The sequence below is a fragment of the Larimichthys crocea genome, chromosome XVI (genome assembly GCF_000972845.2).
Source record: "Larimichthys crocea isolate SSNF chromosome XVI, L_crocea_2.0, whole genome shotgun sequence".
NCBI classification, from domain to species: domain Eukaryota; kingdom Metazoa; phylum Chordata; class Actinopteri; family Sciaenidae; genus Larimichthys; species Larimichthys crocea.
In genome coordinates, this window is record NC_040026.1 from 21,244,610 (window position 1) to 21,266,664 (window position 22,055).

The window sequence follows — 22,055 nt, forward strand, 5'->3', positions numbered from 1 at the left end:
CAGCAACATTTAAAGGTTAAACTATAACATACGTGGCAAAAAAAGTCCAGTGTTTACTGTAAAAACTTAAAAATAAAAAGGTTATTATATTAAATTTCTGCCTTATTCTGTCCATAGCTCTCTAAATCTGACACACTGGACCATTAACTATAAACATTGAGCACTTCTGTGTTTGAAAAACCTTTTTATGTTTATGTTGTTTATGTTTACACACATCTTTATGGTACGAATAAAAACATAAAAAAAACTTTTTTTTTTTTTTACAAAGTTATTTTTTATTAAGGAATAACTTGTGCATTTTCAACAACTTCCAGCATAAATATGCATCTATTTCTATTTACAGGTCGTACATCTTTTTCTAGAATCCACTTTTCTGTTTCCTGGTCAAACGTACTAGTTTATATTTCTATGGTGTTATTATACAGTTTCTTCTTCAAGTACAGCATGATTGAAAATAAAAATGGGGTTCAGTGGAAAACAATCTAAAAGGTTGCACAAGTATTCTATGTCACCATCTACTTCACAGCGAGATGTTGGTATTAATATTTCTTTTTATACATTTCTATATTACAATAAGATTCATGGGTAAAAATGAGACTGGGAAGCAAAACACAATATTAGAATCTCAGTTATTGCCATACGTGATATACTGTAATCTCAAATTCAAAACAAATATTTAAAGGTCATTAAACGTTCTAAAAATAAAGATGGAAGCAATCACAGACTTAAAGAGAGTATTAATGTGTCCGTCCGGGTTTGACTTGGGTTCAGTTATCGCTGCGATTTAGACAAAAAAAACAACAAAACAACACAAATAAACAGTTAAAATCTCGCGAGATCAAGACAGCTCGAGTCTCCGAGAGCGATCTGACACAGTCACGCAAACAAAACAAGTTCAATTAGCTCTGAGACCAAAACCGAACCACCGACATCCGTCTGGCTCGATTTCCAATCTAACAATACTGCCAAATATAGTCCTAACAGTGTCAGCCTCCTACGGAGTAAAACTGGACAAACAGAGGTTAAAACATGCTTCAAATATTCTCAGCAAAGACCATTTGAAGATCCCTTTATCTATTTTCTTTTTAAACGTTGTTAAACCTCAAATATTCCAAGCGAAGAAAACTTGAAGAGCCCTTTAAACTTATTTTACAAGAGGGGGTTTTTATGTTGCACTTGAAGCTGTTTATGTGCATGCAAAAGTAAATCTAGCACTTCAAATAACTCGAGCACGTTCAGCACTTTGTGTTCCCGGGGTCTTGCTTTAGCTGGAGTAGAAGATACGCTCGTATTCGTTCAGGATGAACTCCACTATCTGGTTCTGAAAGACCATGTGCATGGTGATGTTGGCCGACTCCGTCTCCGGCCGAAGCAGAGTCGGGCCAAATACGATTGCCACATTCTGCACGGTCATGCGATTGTCCTCCCCGAATTGGATGACCCTGCGAGAGACAGAAAAACGGTGTAATTACACGAGGAGTCATAATATCTCTTCTCTTTGTCTGCGTGATGGAAACGTGATGGAGCGTACCTGCGTAAATGCCCAAAAAGAAGTTTCATGGTGTCGTGATTTGAAGGGGGGAGTGTTTTGACCAGTTCATAAACACAAGACAGTTTTGTGTTGTAATCAGGAATTCCTGCAAAAAAAAACAGGACAAAAGTTCAAATATAATCAACACCACCTGCATCATTAACGTTAATTTAAATATCTGATGTATTTAGATTCAAAGGTCTGCTCACTGATGGCTGCGATGAACTTATTAAAGTGGCTGAACGGGAAAAGCGGCTCGGGAAGCTCTCGGAAAAACAGCTTCAGCGCTCCGGTGATGACGTGAACGTCCTCCCACTGGCCGTCCTCGAGGTCCAGCTCCTCTGTTTGAAACACACAAACATGCACACGGGGTCATTAAAGCACACAGCAGGGGGCGCTGCTGTCTACAGTGAGATACTGCACTGAGTCCTCTTGCTTTCTGATTAAAATATTAATAAACTTTACCGTGATCGGCCTTGAAGCGTAGTTTCTGGATGACGGCGAGGTTCCCGCTCACTCTGTAGAGTCCGTCGATGTCCAAACCTGTAAAGCACCAGAAAGTCAGATTTAATACGACACAAAGCAACAAAAAAAACGTCGATATGTTCGGCCCGTGAAGGTGGATTACCTCTGTTTTCTACAGCTTTGATGCATTTCTCCACAAAACTGGGAACTGTAGTCCTCTCTTGTGAACACAGCGTGGCCAGATGACACCCAAACACATTATCTACAGAGGAAAAGAACATTATCATTAGTTAGTAACATTAAATCTGTGTATAACCACAAACTGTGAATTTCAGGCACTTCTGGGTTGATTTTCTTGTTTCCCTTTTTTTTTATTTATTTGCTTCTATTCAAATCAGCTCCGGTCTTAAAAAAGAAACTACACGACCTTACGTACGACTGTATGAAAGTACCTCTGATGTAGCCTTTCTCCTTGACAGACTGCAGCGTGGGCCGTTTCATGAGGAACTTCATCAGCTTGGTTCGAACCCTCTTCTGGTCTGCATCTCCTCCAGAGCTGGACGAGTGTGTGACAGACGGTCTGGAGGCTGGAAAAAAAAAAAAACACAGATGAGATTGTGACATTTAAAAAACGGTTGTTGTTGCAGCGTGATTTATCTAATTCAACATCATTCAACTCACGTCTTCGTTTGTCTACGGTGCTTCCAAACTTGTCGTCTCGTGCCACATCTGTGCTGCCGATCTTCTCGTATAAGTCGCTGTCCTCCTCCTCTGAATGATGGTCCTGGTACTCCTGATGCACAAACATATGAAGAGAGTGAATCAGAAAAATACTTTTTAATTAATCAGCAGTTCATCATTTGTCTAAATAAAGTTCCTCTCAACTTATTTTTGTCTTAAACTGTCGACCCCGCTGTTGGGACACGTGAGTCCAAGTTCAACTTCAAGGCGTCTTTATTAATTCCCAAGGGGAAATTTGTGGTACAGGTGCAGAACGACACAAGCATGAATAAGCATAACATAAATAACTTCTTCCGCTTCCCGGCTAACCTAAAAATCGGCACAGACGTGGATCATCAGTGGACCTGAGGCGGGCCGAATTACATCTGTAATAAACCATCTGTAACAGCACCCACCTGTCAATCAAGTGGTCACACTGTTAATCCTGCATAACTTTAAGCCTTAATATAATGTGAACAGGTGAGTTGTATATAAATTCACCCTCAGTACAGTTGTCATGAACGGGGAAATTAGCTACAGAGACCAAAACTGTTTTTTTTGCTTCCCTTATCATCATTATTAATAACTGATACTAAATTGTGGCATCTGCATCTGAAGGCACGTTTGAGATCCACTGCTCTGAAGCAAATATTTCCCTCCATGTCAAACTTTAAGTCAGATCTCAATCAATTATTACGACCAATCAAAGGCCTCACCAGTTGTCGTATGGTGTCCGTTAAGACTTTGTGCCAGTCGCTGATGATGCTTTCTGTGTCGTACTGTATCAGAAACTCCACGCCGTTCTTCCCTTTTAACTGGAGGAGAGAGACGATGACATACATATTCATCAGATTTATTTAGACCGTTCCCAGGTGATTTTCCTTTTACTCATTAACTTTACATTTATTTTAATATTGGATATTAATACACTGGAGCTGAAACGTTCTGTATGAGTCACACACTAAAAATATAACCACACGTGTTATTTGCTCAAGATTATCGACATCTTGTTGAATGTCAACAAACCTCTAAAACATTCTTTTTGCTGGACTTGTCCTTTGAGGCCCAGCCAATCGTCGCTCCCCGTAGCTCCACCGTGAACTCTGGGACGATCTGATTTGTCTTGTTCTGCGCAGGGTAAAAAGAATAATACAGCTGTTTACGAAACCGACGCCGCAGCATTCCACAAGGAGTTAAATAAAAGCCATCACTGTCCCTGTCATCTCAGGACCCGAGGGCTTGTCTGTGCTGTCACACCTCACAAAGGCGACACGACAGCCGTGTGCACCGATGCAGCAGTTTAATGTTTCATTTTCTTTCTTCGGTTGGAAACTGGACACCAAAGTGCCAAAGTGTATTAAAAAAAAGAAAGGGTTTCTAGAAATGTGTTGAGACTCCAAGACAGAAAATAAAACGACTTCTCAAGCCTCCCAGAAATGTACAGAATGCAACGTGAGCAGGAACGCAGCATTCAAGTGTCACGGCTTCTTATTAACACAGCATGAACGCTTTCCACTGTGAGAGTCCTCAAACATGAACAGCAAACAGTGCTGGACAAAGTACGTTTAGTTCAAGTGTTCGGTTTCTATTAATGTGTCATTTTCTTGAGATTTTACTGATCTGCCAACAAACAAGAGGCGGATAATGTACACTTACATTATAAAAGTGCATCTTAGTATAATGCTGTGCATACAATGTGTATACAGCGCAAGTATTTCTGTGAAATGATCCAACAAGGTGTACATAACTTTTACTTTATCTTATTTTTTTCTTATTTCTAGTGTATCTTACATTTATTTAAGTGAATTCTCCCAGTGTGGGATCAATAAAGTCTATCGCATCTCATCTCATCTTAATTTCATGGCTCAAAGGTTAGGCATGTCGTGATTTTTTACCTGTTCCTGTTGCACTTTGTTGCATTTTATTTTCTCAACCAAGCGTAAAAACGACTTCAAATCAAATTCCAATGGAAAATGTGCATAAAACGTACACAGAAACTTATTATACTATATATTATAAACACTTATTCACTTTGCAGGATCTTATTTCACTGTTAAAGTACTGTGAACATGCTCCATGACGTGCATTAAAGACGTTACTTGAATAAAAGTTTGTGAGTATAATCTGGAAAATGTTCTTCAAGCACTTTCACATCTAAAATACTCGATTCCTTCTATATTATTATATTCTGTATCGTACCGAGGCCCCCATGGCTGCAGACTTTGGGTCTTTGTGGAACGTCAGCACTCCTCCGTGGAGAACCGTCCACGTCTGGGTCCAGTTTTTCCTGAAATGAGTGAAAAACAACAAAAATTAAATCACTACGTCAAAATAATGCATAGAGCCTCGGGCGGGGGGGACGATACACGACACTTCAAACACACCCAAACAACATCTGTAACGTGAGCGAGCTCACCTCACTTTCTTGCCGTTCTCAGACACTTTAGTTTTGTTGAGGATCCCGGCTTTCTCTAAGTTTTGTACCTGAAGAAGGAGAAGAAAAAAAAACGATGACTTTAATTCCTTATAGACTATTTCTGTTGTGCTCATGCATGAGGACAGGCTATGTGATGATATGAGAGACACACTTCATCCATGAAGCCATGCAATACTTCGACATCGCTGCATGGAAACAAACGAAACGTTTCGTTTGGTCTGGGTGTGAAGAAAAAGAAGAAATTCCACGAAAACACCGACGTGTTCGTGCGTCTAGCAACACTTTCAGACTTCCCCTTCCTCTCTGACACTCGGCTTCCAGCTGATTCACTCCATTTAAACAAACATTTAAAAATAGGTCACAGTTATATTTTTAATTTTATTTTTTTTTTAAAAAGGCTCAGTACTATTCTGAAAGAGGAGGGAGCTGCACTAAAACAGTGAGTGAATCATGGATTTATTGGGGAGCATTCAAAGCAGCAGCATGGACTCAAAATAAACTACAGCGTGTGTGTGTGAGTGTGCATGAGAATAAAGGAACATTTCACTCAGTACAAACTGTGACTCACTCTGTGTTTTTTATAGATTCTGGACAACAACAACAACAGCGCTCCATGGCACAGAGGAGTAAAGATTAATAACTGTTAGTCACATTAAATGGGGAACTTCTGCTAAAAAAGAGCGTCAGAGTATGAATGGAAACATTTCATTGCTGGAGGCGTACAGTGGTCATTTAGTAATGACCGTTGCGAAGCGGCATGTTGCGGAACAGTGCGGCTATGTATAATTTGTCCTTTCCATTGAACGGGCGATCACAGCGGGACATGACTTGAATTCCCTGCATGGCTCAGACGACAATGTGGACATATAAAGTATCTGGGAGGTGGTTTGGTCATGACAAAACAAACAGGAGGGTTGAAATGAAGATAACGTTCAGATGCTCCTTGAGGGATCTAAAGTCACACCTTTGGCCCATCATAGATAGACGCTGCTATCTATGCATGAAGCTCAGGTGAGCGCTCAAGAGTTACAACCCACATTATAGCGCAGCCACCTCGAGGTCAGATAATATGGGTTTCTCCAGGGTCTAAACCCAAAAGCCTTCAGAGAGAGAGAGAGAGACACAGAACACCGTTCAGAGGGAAGGAGGGCGGAGGGGCAGGTCACATGATTTCAGCCTCGAGTTATTCCAGAGTAACAAGTATCTGCAGACCGAAAGGCAAGTTCAACTCACATTATGCTGCGTCTCCGGAGAGTTTCCTGTGCTGGAGCTGTCGCTGCTGTAGTCTGACGTGTTCCTCCGGTGAGTTGGGACGAACCTCTGAACAAGAAGAAGATTTAATGATTTAGAATTCATGAAATTATATTAAAAAAACACATATATGTAACACATACAATATATTTTCTAGCCAAAACAGGACATAGGTGTCCTCGTATGTTAGAGAAATCTTAACGCGACTTAACGCGAACTGTTTGTGGTCGTCTCTTTCCCGTTTCAACATGACAATAGCCCCCTAAACAAAACCACGTCCCTAAAGAAGAAGCGGTTTTCCCAGTTAGGTGTGGAAGACTTGCATGCACAAAGCACGGACCTCAACCCGCCCGTCCAACACCTCTGGGATGAATTTAAAAATCACCACAACCAGCATGGGAGCAAATCCCTGCAGCCGGGTTCTGAAATCTGGTGCAACGACTGAAATCAGAAGAGGACGAGGTCTGCGGTTTTGAAATGAGACGTTCATTGATCACATATGTTTGGAAATTTCAGGTGTCCACTCCAACGACACATCTAAAAACTTTAAAGATGGATCATATCAGGGAGAAATAAACCTTTCCTTTCACTGTCGTGCCCTTGAGCAAGGTGTCAAACCCTTGACTGTGACAGCTGAGTTGCATAATAGGGGGTCATAGTGTGTTTGTGTACAATTGTAACCCTCTTCCTCCTTCTGCTGCAGCTCTGTCCCTGAGCTGCTACTGTAAATACGACTGCACTGCAGTTGATTTGCCTTGCTAAATAAGGGTTTAAAAACCTGGGAGTGTCCGCTGTTATACAAGGACTCACCCTTACTGCTTCTGCCTGACTAAAGCTTTCTGTTTAAGCCAGCGGACACACCCTGGATGTGTGACACACACAGAGTGTACATGTACATGCAGGTCTGAGTGAGTGTGTGTCTGATGTACCCCGTCATCCGGGGCCAAGTTGAACTGCGAAGGTCCCATGGTGTGTCTCCAGTTTTTGATCACCGACACGTTTTCCGCTTCCAACCCGTTCTCCATCCTGGACTGGCCATGAGCTGCAGGAGCCTGGAGGGTCCAAAACAAATTTAGTTCAGTTGAATTTTGCTACTTTTTAGGTGGATTTGTGTCCTGAATTGTTACATCGTGAACAAACTGTTGTTGTAGCGAAGGATCTTTACCTCAGGCAGCGTCCAAAGAGACCTGGAGCCGTCTCTCAGATAGTAGTAGGTCTGCCCTCGATCATCCACAGACTTGATCCACTGTTACATAACAAACATTTCTTAGTTAAAGATGATTCAGAGTAATCAAACGGGGCAGGAAGTATAAAACAAAAGTGGATTCGCCGCTTCGGTTGATTAGTTTGAAAAGAAAAGGTGAGTGTAGTAGCTCAAAGTAGAAAAACTTCCTCGAAATACAATGTATCTTTGTATATTTTTAAATAATATCCCATAGTTACAGTAAGAAAAAGAGAGAGTGATGTACGTGAAAAACCCTTCACCCACAGTCCAGATCCAAAACTGGTAATTCAGCTTTGAATAATCAAACTTCACTTCACTCTGTGTTTGGTCACGCATGTGGAAATGAGAATATATGCAGAGTTTGAATCTCTCTCTTAAAGGTCAGTCAGTTTGTCCATATCTTAAAAAAACATTACATGGACGTCCACGACTGTGACTGTGTGCAGAAGTGCATGTTCCCCTACGCCTACCTGCAAAACTAACGATTCTGTACTTTATGTTTCAAACTTAGGTTCAAAGAACCGCTGAGTCTAAGTTTAACCTCACAGATGCATAAGCAGACCCTTCAGAAATCTTTTCGTTACCTTTCGTGGGTACAATCAAGTGCAACACCATGAAAGTCTTAGAGGACAGACTGTCTGAAGGCCGGCCCCTTGCTGCCATCAAAACAATCCCAAATGACCCTAAAATACTTTCTGCAATTAAACATCCAACACTCTTAAAGTGACTAAAAACAGAGAGCATCTTGACTGCATTTAGGACCTTTGTGGATCTTCCTCTCTGTCCTATCAGTCAGTCCTTGGAGCTACCTGCTCTGGAGAGTGTTCACTGGTGAACACCCAGGTCCCGTTGGGATCCACGGTGAGGGTCCAACCAGCCGGGGTACTGCGGTCCAGGTTGGCCCTCGGGATGACGGTCCGGCTCACATGGCTGAAGGTGTACTCTTTAGGTAGAGTGGAAGGGCCCGTGGCGAGGAGGTCTTCGTAGGACTCTCGTTGGTCGGCAGTTGGGTAATCCTCCGGGGGATAGTCTTCCTCAGGTAGAGGAGGCTGGAAACATGAGAACACAGGTAGAATATCTAACTTTTCATTGGCTCCCAAACTTTCTGGTGCCTGACAGCCCCTAGTCAATGGTTGCATATGTTAAAGAGCTGCATACAGTTTGATTTTGACTGTTTTTAGAGTCCTAAAAGAGGGAAAACTGTCCAGAATTGATTGAAACTGCCTTTTTCGTGACCTTTTTGGGGAAATATTGTTGCTTTAATCATCGCTTCGATAGTCCCAACCTCCACGTTGGGATCGTTTACAGTAATTAATAGCGACGACGCTGCCTCACTTCACCTTTTTGACGATCTTTAAATCTTGCTACATCGAACTGAACAATGTCAGCTGAATTCATTTCCCTTTTCTGACCCTGATACAAAGCTCAATGACTTTTCCATGACTTTGATAAATAAGTTACAGCTTTTCCGTGGCCTCAAAGTGTTATTCTTTCTTGACCCATTAATGTTGTTCTCTAGCTCACACACACAAAAAAAAAAGCCATTATGGGGCAGAAAAGAGGTCACTTGTTGCTCGTGTGAAATCATTTGCTTTGAGAGATTCCTCCAAACATTTCCTGGAGACTCTGATTGTCTTGAGTACTCATACGATGACTTCAAAATGAGGACAGACGTATAAGCTCTTTTCAAAGTTAGGGGCACCACAGTTGGGGACGTTCTAGCACGTGTGCTGTGAGATTTCCTGATGAAAATGAGTCCTGTCTGCTATGTAGGTGCAGGAGATTTAATTCCATTAAAAGCGGACTGTATTTACAGCTTTCCCCTGGGTGAAGCTAAAACAGGAGAAAGAGAGATGCTAAGTAGAGCAGCCAGGCTGTCCTTACCGGCCCGTCCTCGTGAAACCTGTGCACACTCATAGGCTCCATCAGAGGGGGATATGGGCTCAGCTGCTCTGGAGGCTCCCAGGACGTCTCCCCAGACATTGGGTTGTAGAAGTAGGGCCGACCACTGGTCTCATCCACCAACTCTTCCCAGTCTGAGGTCCACGCAGAAGGAGGACTGGCGGTGGATGGAGAAAATAAAGGAGACGGAGTAGGCGACGGGGAACAAGTCTCCTCCACGCGGAGCGACTCAGGGTCTGTGGGGGAGTCTAGAAAGGGGTTGTCCCAAGTGGTGCGCCCTGTCGTGGGGTGGTAGTAGTACTCCTGTCCACTTTCCTCGTCAACATGCACCTCCCATCCCTCTGGGTCAAGGTAGGAAGGAGAGTAGGACGAAGGACCCGACGGGGGAGACTCAGAGATGCTTTGGCGAAGTTCTGCTACGTTGACGTACACGGCTGATCGAAGACTTTCATTCTTCACCTGTGACAAGGTCAAAAAAATGCAGACGTAGAACAAAAGTTAACAAAGGAAGAGTGTGTGTGCTTTTATAAGAGACACTTTCATCACTTGTTAACTAGTTTTTCATGAGACAAAAGCTTAGGTAGCCATGTAAAGTATCAGCTGTTGTTCTTAGTTTAGCCTTCCGCATCTTAACGAGCACAGGAAGTAGCCTACATCTACACACACACACACACACACACACACACACACCCACACCACAAAGGCGTTCCTGCCACAATAATGATCATTACCTAAGTCTAGTCTTGTGCACAAAAACACCAACGCATGAGCAAAATGATCTAATGTCTGAACAATGTCCAGAGTTTAAGTCTGTATTAATCACCCTGCCAAAGCACACCAACGCGTGCCGGGCTGTGTGGTGTGTTTCGCTGTGATAGTATGACAAATAATTAAAAAAAAAAAGATGAACTACCATACCACTGACAGCGTCTGACCACAGGCCAACTGCAGAGGGCTGGAAAGTTGGTTAAAAACCGCCATAATCAGGCTTTATCTTCCCCCAACAACAACTACATTTCCTATAATGAATAAAAACTTCTCATTGTTCTAAATCAAACTGCATTTTCAGTTTCTGAAGGAAGCTCCATGTGGTATTACTTTCATAAACACAGCTCCATGACCCGGCTGGCTACGACATGGCAGGACATGGCATGCAAATAAGGCCTGATCACCACAACTAATTTGTTTAGAAGACGACAATTTGAGTGAAACTGAGTGAGTGATGAAAGGCCGCTTCTGTCCTGAGCACTCTGAAACTGTGACGCAACGTCAAGTGTCGCTGTTACACCTGAAATGCCAAGAATACAAAACAACGCTCACCTGTGCTCCACCGAGACCATTCTTCCTGACCGTGAGACTCTCGGGATCTACCGACCCGGAGGGTCTTTCAAGCGCCGTCATGATGGCGCAAATACAAAGAGCGGCTGCCGCTATCTCTTTCAGACTACACTTCTGACAAGCTCTTGTCTCTCAGCTCGCCTCATGGTCTATATTTACCAAGACCGAGTGTTAGTCTGAGCTGTATCTGTTCATCACTAAAGAGCTAAATGTGCAGCACTTAAAAGAAGAAACAGAGAAGCCGAGACAGTGGTGGAAAGTAAGCATTTAAATTTTGCAAGTGCATTTAGATTTTGAGGTACTTATACTGAGTATTCTACTTTATACTTCTACTCCATTTCAGAGGCACCTTTTAGATACTTTTGACTGAACTACATTTATCTGAGAGCTGTAGTTACCGGTCACTTCATCCACCATCATGCATCGTTCAGAGTTTGAAATGTTTTTTATCATTTCAGTCTGCATTTAGGAGAAGTGCAGAAAAAGGTCAGCATCATGTTAGAACGTAAAAGGTTCACTGTCGCAACATGATACTTCCAAGTTATAACATGAAACATTTCAAGTTTCCTGTGACAACATGAAGTTTGTATGTCGTGCTAACTTAAACTTAAAGAATATATATATTGTTCTAACATTAAACTTGTTACTGATTGTCTTTTCTGGCGTGGCAGCAGCGTAACTGAGTCCTTGAAGTCTTATTTTCTTTAAAATGTGTATTTTTAGAGCAAATGCATTTGCTACAACAAACTTTCATTTTTCGAGCAACTTTTTGAAGACACTCCTTTCTCTTTAAACAAGTTGATTTAAAGTAAAACAAATAGTTTCTTCAACTGAACTGACCCATCAGCGTACTTTCACTTTAGTACGTTTACATTGTAGTATTGACGCATTTACTTAAGTAAAGGATGTGGACACGCTGTCCACCACTTCCAGTAATCTGAGGAGTTCATAAAAAAGTAAACCATAAATCAAAAGTATTGCATCGCAAAAGGGGAGGAGAGCATTTCGACATCGATCGATTTCACAATCGACTGTGTGTTTTGTTATTTGTCTTTTCAGCGTTGCCACTTTGCCGACTTTGTTTCGTGATTGATTTCGATATAACCACGAGGGCAGTCGATGTGGACATCGAGACAAGCTGACCCCGAAGCAGATTGATTGTAAAGAGCGCACGGAGACAGACAGGGGAAATGAAAGAGCTGCATCATTGATCTCTGAAATAGCCTCACTGGAATGTCCCCACCCTGCATGCAATGATAGGAAAACTGCACATGTCAACAATTGCTCTGATGGGAATACCACCAAATAGTAGAAATACAAATACTAGTATGCAAATATGTCAGTCCAACCACATTTACTCAAGCACTGGACCTCAAAGTTGTGTTTTTTCCTTTATGCCTACACTATACTTACACTGTATTGTACTTTTTACTCTGCTGACAGCTAGTTACTTGTTACTTTTTTAAGATTTTACGTACACAAACATGTTTTTTTATTTTAAGTTTGAACACATTTTCTAACCTTTTTGGCTTGTGACCCTTCAAAAACACGTCTATGAGAGACATATGACCAATAGACGTCATCATTCATCATTTAAGATAATTTATTGAGTTAAAATTATCCATTCATCCTTTCTTTTGCCATCGCATTACCTCTGTGATTCATCTTGTGACTGTTAGGAAATACCTAACAAGTTAAAATTAGCTCCACCTTAACCAATAACCGGTCAAATGTTGCTCAAATATCCATGAATCAGTAACACGTCATGTGTTTTTCTTCAGCAGAGGAGCAGCACTTTTACTTTTGATACCACATTTCTGTGTTTTTTCACTTAGGATTCTGAACGCAGGACTTTAATTGTGAAGGAGTACTTCTAAACTGATGGATTAGTGCTTTCCCTTCATTACCTGGTTTTTATGGTTATGCCCTAGTTAGTATTTCTGCATGTGTGTAGGAGCAGTTTCTACCACAAACCCATGAGACCCATACTTGTGCTCTGGTCTGATTGTTGTTGTGACATAAGGAGTTCCTGATAACTTAAACAGGTCAAATTCAAACCTGAACGCTGCTTTCTTTCAGCCCACGCTGTTCGACACATGAGATGACGTACACAACACTTCAAACATCCAAACTAAAAGGACCTAAAACCATCAAAACCGACTTTCATGATGGCTGAGCGTTTGAGCGGCAGCTGTCAGCTCACAACTGTTTACGCCACTTTCGCTCAGCACAGGAAAAGACACACAGGGGCAGAGCTGACATGTTTTACGCAAAGCAGGAAGCGAGCCCGTTATCAAAACATCCAAAACACACACAGAGCACAGAGTGAAATTTTTATGATCTGTGTTCGGCAATAAAAGCTGCTTTTTGATGTCAGCGTCATCACCTACCTGGGGAACCACCGGCAGGGTCAAGCTCTGCTTGTTCCGGTGACTTGGCCAAACCCTGGAGTACATGTCCACCATGGTTATATCACTCTATTTAGAGGAGCCATACATCCCCAAAAAAAAAAAAAAAACAGATACCGAACTGCAGCGACGAAAGCGTGCGACCACCTGCAGTCGACTTGTGATGGCAGAGAGGCAAACGTACATTCACGCCCTCATGCACACATCCTCCTCCTCGCACAGCAGCTGTGACAGTTTGCAGCCCAGATAGAAAGGAGAACTGTGAGCTCTGTTACAATAGCAGCAGCAGCAGGAAGGGACTGTGAGAGGACTGGGTGAGATGTGGGTCTGTGCATGTGTGCAGGTCTGTGTTTGTGTGTCGAACAGCGCATGAAATCCTGTGTGCGTAGGATAGGGGGTAGAGGGTAACTGTCTGTGTGTCTGTCTGTGTTAAAAGCCAAATCCAGAAAAGAGGCAATGAAAACAAGACCGAGATAGAGGGACAAACATTAACTTTGCATGTCACTTTAACCTACTTCCTGCTTGTATGCCCTTATGATTAAAAAAAGGAACCGTACCCAGGAAATATTTAAAGAGCACACACCTTTTGGAAATAAAAAAAACATTGTACCAGAACAAGAAAAGTAGCAATAAAATGTTTCCTTCGACAGATGTGTAGTAGGTCACTCTAATAATGGGGGGAAAAAAGGGGAAGCAATAATTTCCCACAATGATATGAGAGCCGCTATTCTGATGAGACATTATTTTTAGTGAATGCTTCAAACAGGAAGTCTGCTTTAAGAGCCAATTGTTCAAATCGACACTTCCTCCTTCATAGGACAACATTAGCAATCTGAAGACAGTGAGCAGACAGAGCAACGTGTGTGTGTGTGTGGAGGTTTCTGAGGCTTGTGTGAATGTGAAATTAGGTTTGAGGCTTGCGGTCAACTCTAACGGACACATCTACGCTTGTTGATCGCTCCCGGTGGGTGTATCGTGGCTGCGCTGAATCAATGCTTCCTGGAACATCCAGAACATTTTTACATTCTGTGCCTGGACAGAAGATAGTTTGCCATTCAAATGTGGCAACGCATGAAAAAACATCCAAAGCTGCTGCGTCTGAATTTCTGCTAAAAGATAACACCTCGTTTCTCTTTGCTGTTTTTCTGCAGCTGGGTTTAGTTCTCGAGCGTTTTTTCCCTCAAGCTCAGAGCGGACAACTCTCTGCCCCTACAGCAATGCATGAAGCAGCAATCTGCTTGATTACTTAACCACATTAGCACTCATCCAATCAAACAATGGAGTACCAAATTGGGGCCCAAATCACGCCACAAAGCACACAGTCGAGCTATTGAATCAATCTGGCTTCCCCTCCTCTTACATCACACTCCTCGCGGGCCCAGAAATCCAGGATAACTGCAGAAACGCACCCAATGTGGAATCCATCAGCTTATCACGTTCTTATGTTTGCACTACGGGGCCAGGTCTTGCGTGCTGACGTACAAAAAGCTGCTGATATTGCTTGTTCATGACAGATTTCTCCCACTCTTGCTCTGAAGGTGAAGGCTTTTCTGTGTGGGAGGGGGAAATATATCAATACCAGCTGCTGCAATGTCTCTCTGAGGTAAAACTGGAAATGGAAACAAGCAGCTCTTCCGCAAAAGATGCCACCGTGACGTTTGGTTGCGAAGGTGTCAACAGCATGCAAACAAACTGAGAGCAGCTTGTGTGGACTTCTGCTGTGATTTTTAGTCCCTCAGTTCTGCACCAATAACTGCAGCATTGTGTTCAAGTCAGGGATGCAATGAACGCTTGGATCTCTGTGAGCAAGCACGTCATTATAACTTTACAAAAACATTCTACAGATAGTAATGACACAAGACATTCTCGTGCGTATGACTCATACAACTTTCAAGAAAGACCAGCTGATGCAAAACACCTTATAGATCAGACATAAGACGTCCCTGACCTCCTTTCCACCAACCTTGTGCCAGCTTGTAGATGTTCTGCAGAAGCAAAACTCTAGGAAGGAAAAAGAAATGCAGTTTTTCTGCTTTCTCCTACCTCGCTTTGCATGTTCGGGTGTGACTTTACAATCCTGAACCCAATAATCATATTGTTTGTTTCTGAAGTGTACTATTATTCCCGCCTCAGCACCAGTTTGTGCGCCTCACAAGTATTAACATAAAGTGTGAGCGACAGGGCAACATGACAACACGGCCTTCTGCTCTGAAGGTATTTACAGAATCCGCAATCGTCTGGATGAAAATATATTCAGTCTGTGACTTTTAGCCAACTTAACTGAAGTTTTGACTAGTCCAAACAAAGATGGAAAAAAGAAAACACACCTTCTGCCTCAATTTGTACAACCAAAATTAAAAATCTTATCACCGGTTTTGTTGGTATATGTTGAGGTTTCTTTCCAACATGTTCTCATAACATGAACGTGTGTCTTATCTGGCTGCCTGGATTGAGAAATAAAGTCACAACTTGAGAAATTTATCATGCAGCCGACAATATTTGCTCATCCGGATGGTTAAAACAGTCAACATTGATAACTAGGTGTTTAACACACCTGGAGGCACAAACTCTGTCACATCGTGCATAAAGAATATTCTTGCAAACTTTCTATTTAAATAGCAAAGTGCATCATCTCATCTGGCTGAGCATGCAACCTGTTTTACACTCTGGACACAGACACGTGTTGATTCAAGCAGGCATGCACAGAGAGAGAGAGAGAGAGAGAGAGACAGAGAGAGAGAGAGAGAGGTCTAACAAGACACTCACACTACCTGTTGGGGCGGTTTTTTGACATTTGATTAGGTCTGTGTCAGTTTGAAAGCAGCAGGAATGGCCGAGCTCTTGTAGGTACTGTTCTCAGCCAGGCTCACAATATTAAGATTAAAAAGAACAAGCTTTAAATGCCAGAATATCAAAAAATGTGCGCAAGAAGAGGAGGAAGAAACTTGAATTTTAGTTGCCAAATATCAATGGGACTTTAGAGTCCTTGTGACAATTATCTCCACGCAGTGATAAAGATCCACTGGATGTGCTCGATATTAATAATGGACCTTTAAAAGAGAATAAAAACACCATCAAACAAAACAGGCACATTCATGTTGAGGTTTCTGCGAGTTCACACCAGCCAAACTTGCCCAATCCCAACTGGATTTATCCTCGACTTACCAAACTTAACATCCCATGCGAGGGCCAAACCCTAACCCTACACCCCCCCCCTTGATATTAAGTGACCTACATTTGAGCTAATTGCAAGTTCTGCACATTACATATGCACACACAAGCCAACATGCATGGCAGGGCTGCCACTAAAAGCTCTAAAAGCCCCGCTTGTTGGGAGTCAGGCCAGACCTCCCTCACATTACCATGGAGATGGCCCTCCATTGTGGGGTGAGAATTAATGCACTTGAGGGGTCCTGGCACGTCCTCAGCCCTGTTACAAATGTGGGACTCATTCATTCCTGCTCCCGCACAGGGAGAAACCAGAAAACACAAATTATAACAAAGATGGTTTAAAATGAATTCACAACTCTATAATTACAGTGTTATGATGCACACACACACACATACACAATGACTGGGTATACTGGGAGAGGCTTGCAGCCATTACATGAGTCAAAAAGATCCTGTAACCTTGCTGCCTGCAACAGGTGCAACAAACCAAGGGTAAACTTCCGTGAAACTTACCTGAAACTAAAGTTTCTGTCGGTTATATTCAACTCAGACACACACACACACACACACACAAAAAACTACATCCAGCAGGAGAAGTAGGTTAGACGAGCTCTAGATTTCACAGACGCTTCCCTGCGTCCCTGCGGTGCTGTTAATCATAATTCCCAGGATCGGCATCGGTGCTGGGGAAACCAGGTAGCAGCTGGAGGTTTTTGGGAGTGGCTGTGGATTTAACTCCTTCCTTTCCACCCACCCAGCCGACAGGACCTGTTTGTTACCTGGCTGTCGACTCTCACACCAGCGGGATTGTGGAGTGACAAACCCTCATGTGATCTCCCAGCTCCTCCTAAATTAACTCAATCTGCCAAACAATGGAGTCAAACCAAAAAAAAAGTCACTCCACGCCCCGTGGAAACTTTCCCTGACCAAAACTCAGAGCTTGGATCAGCTGCTTTCTTTTTTACTGAGGTATTCAAGAAACACCTCTTTTTTTTTTTTTTTTTTTTTTTTGCCCATTGAAATGGCACGAAGGGGACGGCCGGCTATTCATATGCAGATGAGCTGGCACAGATACTGTGAACTCAACCAACACGGTATTCCAAGGTTGGACCTTCACTGTAAAAAAAAAAAGTGTCAAGTGATTTAATCTAAATCTAATCAAACAGTTTTTAATCAGTAAGTAAGATTTACTCAAAGGGTTGCAATTAAAGTCAAACTCCACCTATGTACTCATCAAAGTATCAGGGAGTTACTATAACTACTACTACTACTTCACATGTTGTAGAAAACCTTCAATCTCAACCCTCAAGTGATGTCACCCGAGTCGCGATTTCCTCAAGTGATGTCACCCGAGTCGCGATTTCCTCGAGTGATGTCACTAGAGTCAGCGTAAACTGAGTTTAAATGAAAAAAAAAAAGAGTCTTAAAGACAAATTATACAGCCCTCTCCTCATCTGTGCTCGAGGTTATACTATCATAAAACTCACAAAGTCTGAGTGCTCCAGGTGAGTTGTGGGTAATGTAGTTGTCAGGACGCATGGAACATATGTTTTTTTTTTACTGTTAATTGTGAGTGGTTATGTTTTAGCAGTGTAATGCTAATTTAGAGGAGTACTCATTTAGGTATAAATTCAAGGTACTTGTACTTTTACTAGAGTAGTTCCACTGTATGTGCATTACATTTCATTTTACAGAAAGCATAGATCTATTTTTATAGGTTTAAGTTAAACTGAGCTCCACTTCGACAAACAACGGTAACGCAGAGGGGTCATGAGTACTTTTACTGATGGTATTTTAAGTATATTTTGCTTACTTGAGTACTTTTAAAGGGTAAAAAGCTGCATTTCTGTATATGTGCTGTGATCCAGAGCTCTTTATTTGACATATTATCTTCCTACATATTTCATTTTCACTTCATTTTCTTTAAACAATTGAAACCACTGAAAGTATTTAACTTTCCTATTTATGTCGTTTGTGTGCTTTAGGGACTAGTGGTGGCACATTTACTAAAGTATTGGATGATTAAGTAAGTACAATTTTGAAAAACTTTTACTGCTTGAGTACTTGAATATTTCCATTTTATACAACTTTAAACTTTTTACGCCTCTACATTTGACTGACAGCTATGGTAACTTCCAGACATGAACTATATAAAGTTTCTCTCCAGTTTCAACTACAACTTTAATACACAATATATGATCTGAAAATATAACAGATGATACTTCAACATATCCCTTATGATCATGGTGAGTACAACCGTTCTGGATACTTGTATTTATACTTCATGAACTTCATCAGCGTGATTTATGCTGATAATTAAGTGAAAGTGAGATGAGATCCAGTTCTCCTGAGAGCAGGAAGTGAAATCATTAAAGCTGCATATGACATTAAGTTCATGTAAAAGTAAAGGGCAGTGGTTTATAAAGTTGTTTTCATACCAGTAAAGTGTATTTTATATTTGTAAGTACTTTACATTTCTTTGTAGAGATCTGTGTCAACATAAAGAGTTTCTTCTGCTGATCACTGACATTAAAGCCTCATTAAATCTACTTTGATTAAAGCATGAAACCCTCTGCAGCACTGCACCTTTGTGGATTTAGTAGCCAAACTACTTTTTTATATGATAACATTGCGCCCTCTCCTGGCTGTAACCCCACACTGACACATTTTGATCTCACTCTAGTGAGCCTGATGCAGAATTATGAATGAAAACATAATGTTGCATAAAAACCTTACCTGCTCAGTAGAAAGTGCGTCTGTACAGGAGGTTTGAGTCAAACTCTGCTGCTCACATGTGTCGTCTGATGCGTCAGGATCAGGCAGCTCGGGAAAAGCTTCAAACTGTGTGACGTTTATCTCTGGTATGCTGTCATAGACTGGTAAATCAGGTGGTAAAGGAAAGTCCATGTCTTCATCTTGTTGAAAAGTCTGGTTCTGTTCTACTTTATCATCCTGTGGTGGGCTTTTTGACTGCCGTTGTCCATTTTTGACCTTTGGCACAGGATGAGGTTTTGCATACAGCTGCGAGGAGTCGTCGGTTTCCAGAGATGCTGAGTCAGATGAAAAGCCTCCTGTTGAATTGTGTGTCTTTATATTATCCAGGGTGTGTGCAAAGCTGCTGGTGGTCTGTCCTTCGTTCAGAGGCTTGCAGGGTTTTATATCTGGTACCTCCTCACAGAATCCAAAAGTGGAGAACCGGTATGTCTCTCTTGAAGCACCATGAGTTGATAGTTTAATCGCTCCACTTGCTGGTGTTGTATTAGCCATACCTGCTGGCTTACTGTTAGTCACACACTCAGGTGAATCCAGCTTATTAGGACCCGGAGAGTCCTCAGTGAGTGATGGGAGCTCCTTCACATACTGTGCAGGGACGTAGAAGGGCCTGGTGTGCTGGTCTTTGCGGACGTGCCACCAGTGCTCATTAGTCTTAGAGACGAGGATGTAACTCTCATTAGGCTTGATGGAAACAAGGCGACCATCCTTCGCTTTGTACTCATAGTCGTACTGCACTGACACAAGCTCCATGCTCCGGTGCACCCGCGTGGCCTCTGTGTTAAGGTGCTGACATCTTGGAGCTGGAAATAAAGGAAACGTGAAGTTGGTGTGGCTTTTGTAAATGTGGTTCTCACACTCACACACGCACACAGACACACACTTCCACCTACTGACACATGTTACATCTTTTCACCTTGAATCATCACATGTTGGGGTCCTGGGAATAAGACAATGGGCCCCTATGCACAGACCCACCTACCCTTACCTTTACCTTTATCATTTACCTACACAAGTCTTGTTTTGTGTCTCTTTGTAGTTGTTTGTGTCTCTTTGCAGTTGTTTGTGTCTCTTTGTAGTCATTTTGCTTCTCTTTGTAGTCGTCTGTGTCTCTTTTGAGTTGTTTTGTGACTCTTTGTAGTTGTTTGTGTCTCTTTGCAGTAGTTTTGTGTCTCTTTGTAGTTGTTTGTGTCTCTTTGCAGTCGTTTTGTGTCTCTTTGTAGTTGTTGGCGTCTCTTTGCAGTCGTTTTGTGTCTCTCTGTAGTTGTTTGTGTCTGTCTGTAGTTGTTTGTGTCTCTGCAGTCATTTTGTGTCTCTTTGCAGTCGTTTGTGTCTCTTTGTAGTTGTCTTGTGTCTCTTTGCAATTATTATGTTTGTCTGCTTGTTGTCTTTATTCATCACTAAGGTTGTTTTGTGACAGTTTGTATCTTTTGTGGTCATTTTGTGTCTCTTTGTAGTCACTATGTGTCTCTTTGAGGTAGTTTGGTGTCTCCTTATGATTGCTTTGCATCTGTTTATTGTCCTTTTTTGCGTCTCTGTAGCCATTTTGTGATCGTCCTTGTGCGTCTTTTTGTTTGTTATTTTGCGTCTCTTTGTGGTAGTTTGCGTCTTTCTGAAGTCACTGTACATACAACTCATCGTAGCTGTTATCGCTCTTGTGGTCATTTTCTGTCTGTCTGTAGTCATTTTGTGACCATAGTGTAGCCGTTTTACGCCTCTTAACAAGAAATTCTGCTGTAACTTGGTCTGAGAGTATGAGCGTAGGGCTGGCTGAGGCAAAAGCCTCTATTTCTGTGCACAGGAGCAGACAGGAAGTTGTTTCCATTTGCTGCAAAACAAATCTAAAACTTACTGTCAGGCCACTGTTGCAGCAGAATGAAAACTGCTTAGCCACAAAACAGGAAGCCTGCACCTACCTCAACTCGGCGTCAGTCTGATGTCGCCTAGCAATCTCGGTTTGCCATATCAGGCAATGTTTTTATCCATGAATCACTCAGTGTATTTACAGCTCTTCATCGTCTCCTAGAGCACAGATAATGCAAAGAAACAACAAGATCCAATGGTCAGCAGGTACTTTAAATAAAAGTTGTTGTGGTCATTGGTAAACTAAACATTCAGATTTTATATTTAACAAGTGAGTAAACATATACAGGATATATGTACACATGAAAGTGACAAATAAAAACAAACAGACTGGAAAAAACAGTTCACCAACATGCGGAAAATTACCGTACTCATCTCTATGACTCATTTCCAAGTTAAATTGAATAAAATAATGTACAAATTTCAGAATATCATGTTGAGTTTGTTAGTTCAGTATCATTTTACAAGAGAAAGGGTAGAGTCAGCGCAGCTCTGATGAATTAAAAAACGCTTTCAAGCTAAAAAAACCTGACTCAACAGTAACAGAAATCACATCTCGAGCTCACTCACCTTGACGCTCCAGTGTGGGAGAAACATTTTGTCTACTTGCCTGATTTTGTTTCCCCGTCATCGGATTTCTCTCACACGACCTTGAAGCAGGTTTTTGTATCTAAGGAGTCGCAGAGCTCAAACTGCTGCTTGCTTATATCGCTTCGGCTCGACTACCACCGCGCTCTTGTTTCCTGTTCTGCTTGAGCGTGAGTCTCGGTGCTCAAAGAGTCATGCCCTGATACATAACAGCACTAAAAGCCACAAAAAATGGGAAGTGTGACTGCAGAGATACTTCCCAGTGTATTTATCATATTTGTGCATTCTCTGGGAAGGTTTGCAGGGTTTGATGATTCATTTTATGTCACAATACTAAAAATGTAACACACTTGTTAAATAAAACAGATATAGGGTCATTATTTG

The 22,055-nt window shown here is 41.9% G+C and overlaps 1 protein-coding gene across 4 annotated transcripts; it reads right to left on the bottom strand.

Annotated features, from left to right (window-relative positions):
• Positions 1–263: 263 nt before the first annotated feature.
• arhgap27 (Rho GTPase activating protein 27) lies at positions 264–21,840 on the bottom strand. 4 transcript variants are annotated; one of them, XM_019262823.2, is made up of 19 exons: positions 21,654–21,840; positions 21,137–21,242; positions 19,185–20,023; positions 9,514–9,990; positions 8,439–8,678; positions 7,570–7,650; positions 7,334–7,456; positions 6,387–6,473; positions 5,133–5,200; positions 4,916–5,003; positions 3,743–3,844; positions 3,433–3,531; positions 2,678–2,789; positions 2,449–2,583; positions 2,160–2,258; positions 1,997–2,074; positions 1,741–1,872; positions 1,532–1,637; positions 264–1,442 (listed from the first exon to the last, which is right to left on the bottom strand). In XM_019262823.2, the coding sequence occupies exons 3-19, from the start codon at positions 19,971–19,973 to the stop codon at positions 1,265–1,267; spliced, it is 2,994 nt and encodes a 997-aa protein (XP_019118368.2). In that variant the 5' UTR covers positions 19,974–20,023; positions 21,137–21,242; positions 21,654–21,840; the 3' UTR covers positions 264–1,264. The 4 variants fall into 4 exon arrangements, with proteins under 4 accessions (XP_019118368.2, XP_027144844.1, XP_019118369.2 ...); XM_027289043.1 differs by lacking the exons at positions 21,137–21,242; positions 21,654–21,840 and having other exon boundaries at positions 19,185–20,030; XM_019262824.2 differs by lacking the exons at positions 19,185–20,023; positions 21,137–21,242; positions 21,654–21,840 and adding an exon at positions 13,260–13,782.
• Between the last annotated feature and the right edge of the window lie 215 nt (positions 21,841–22,055).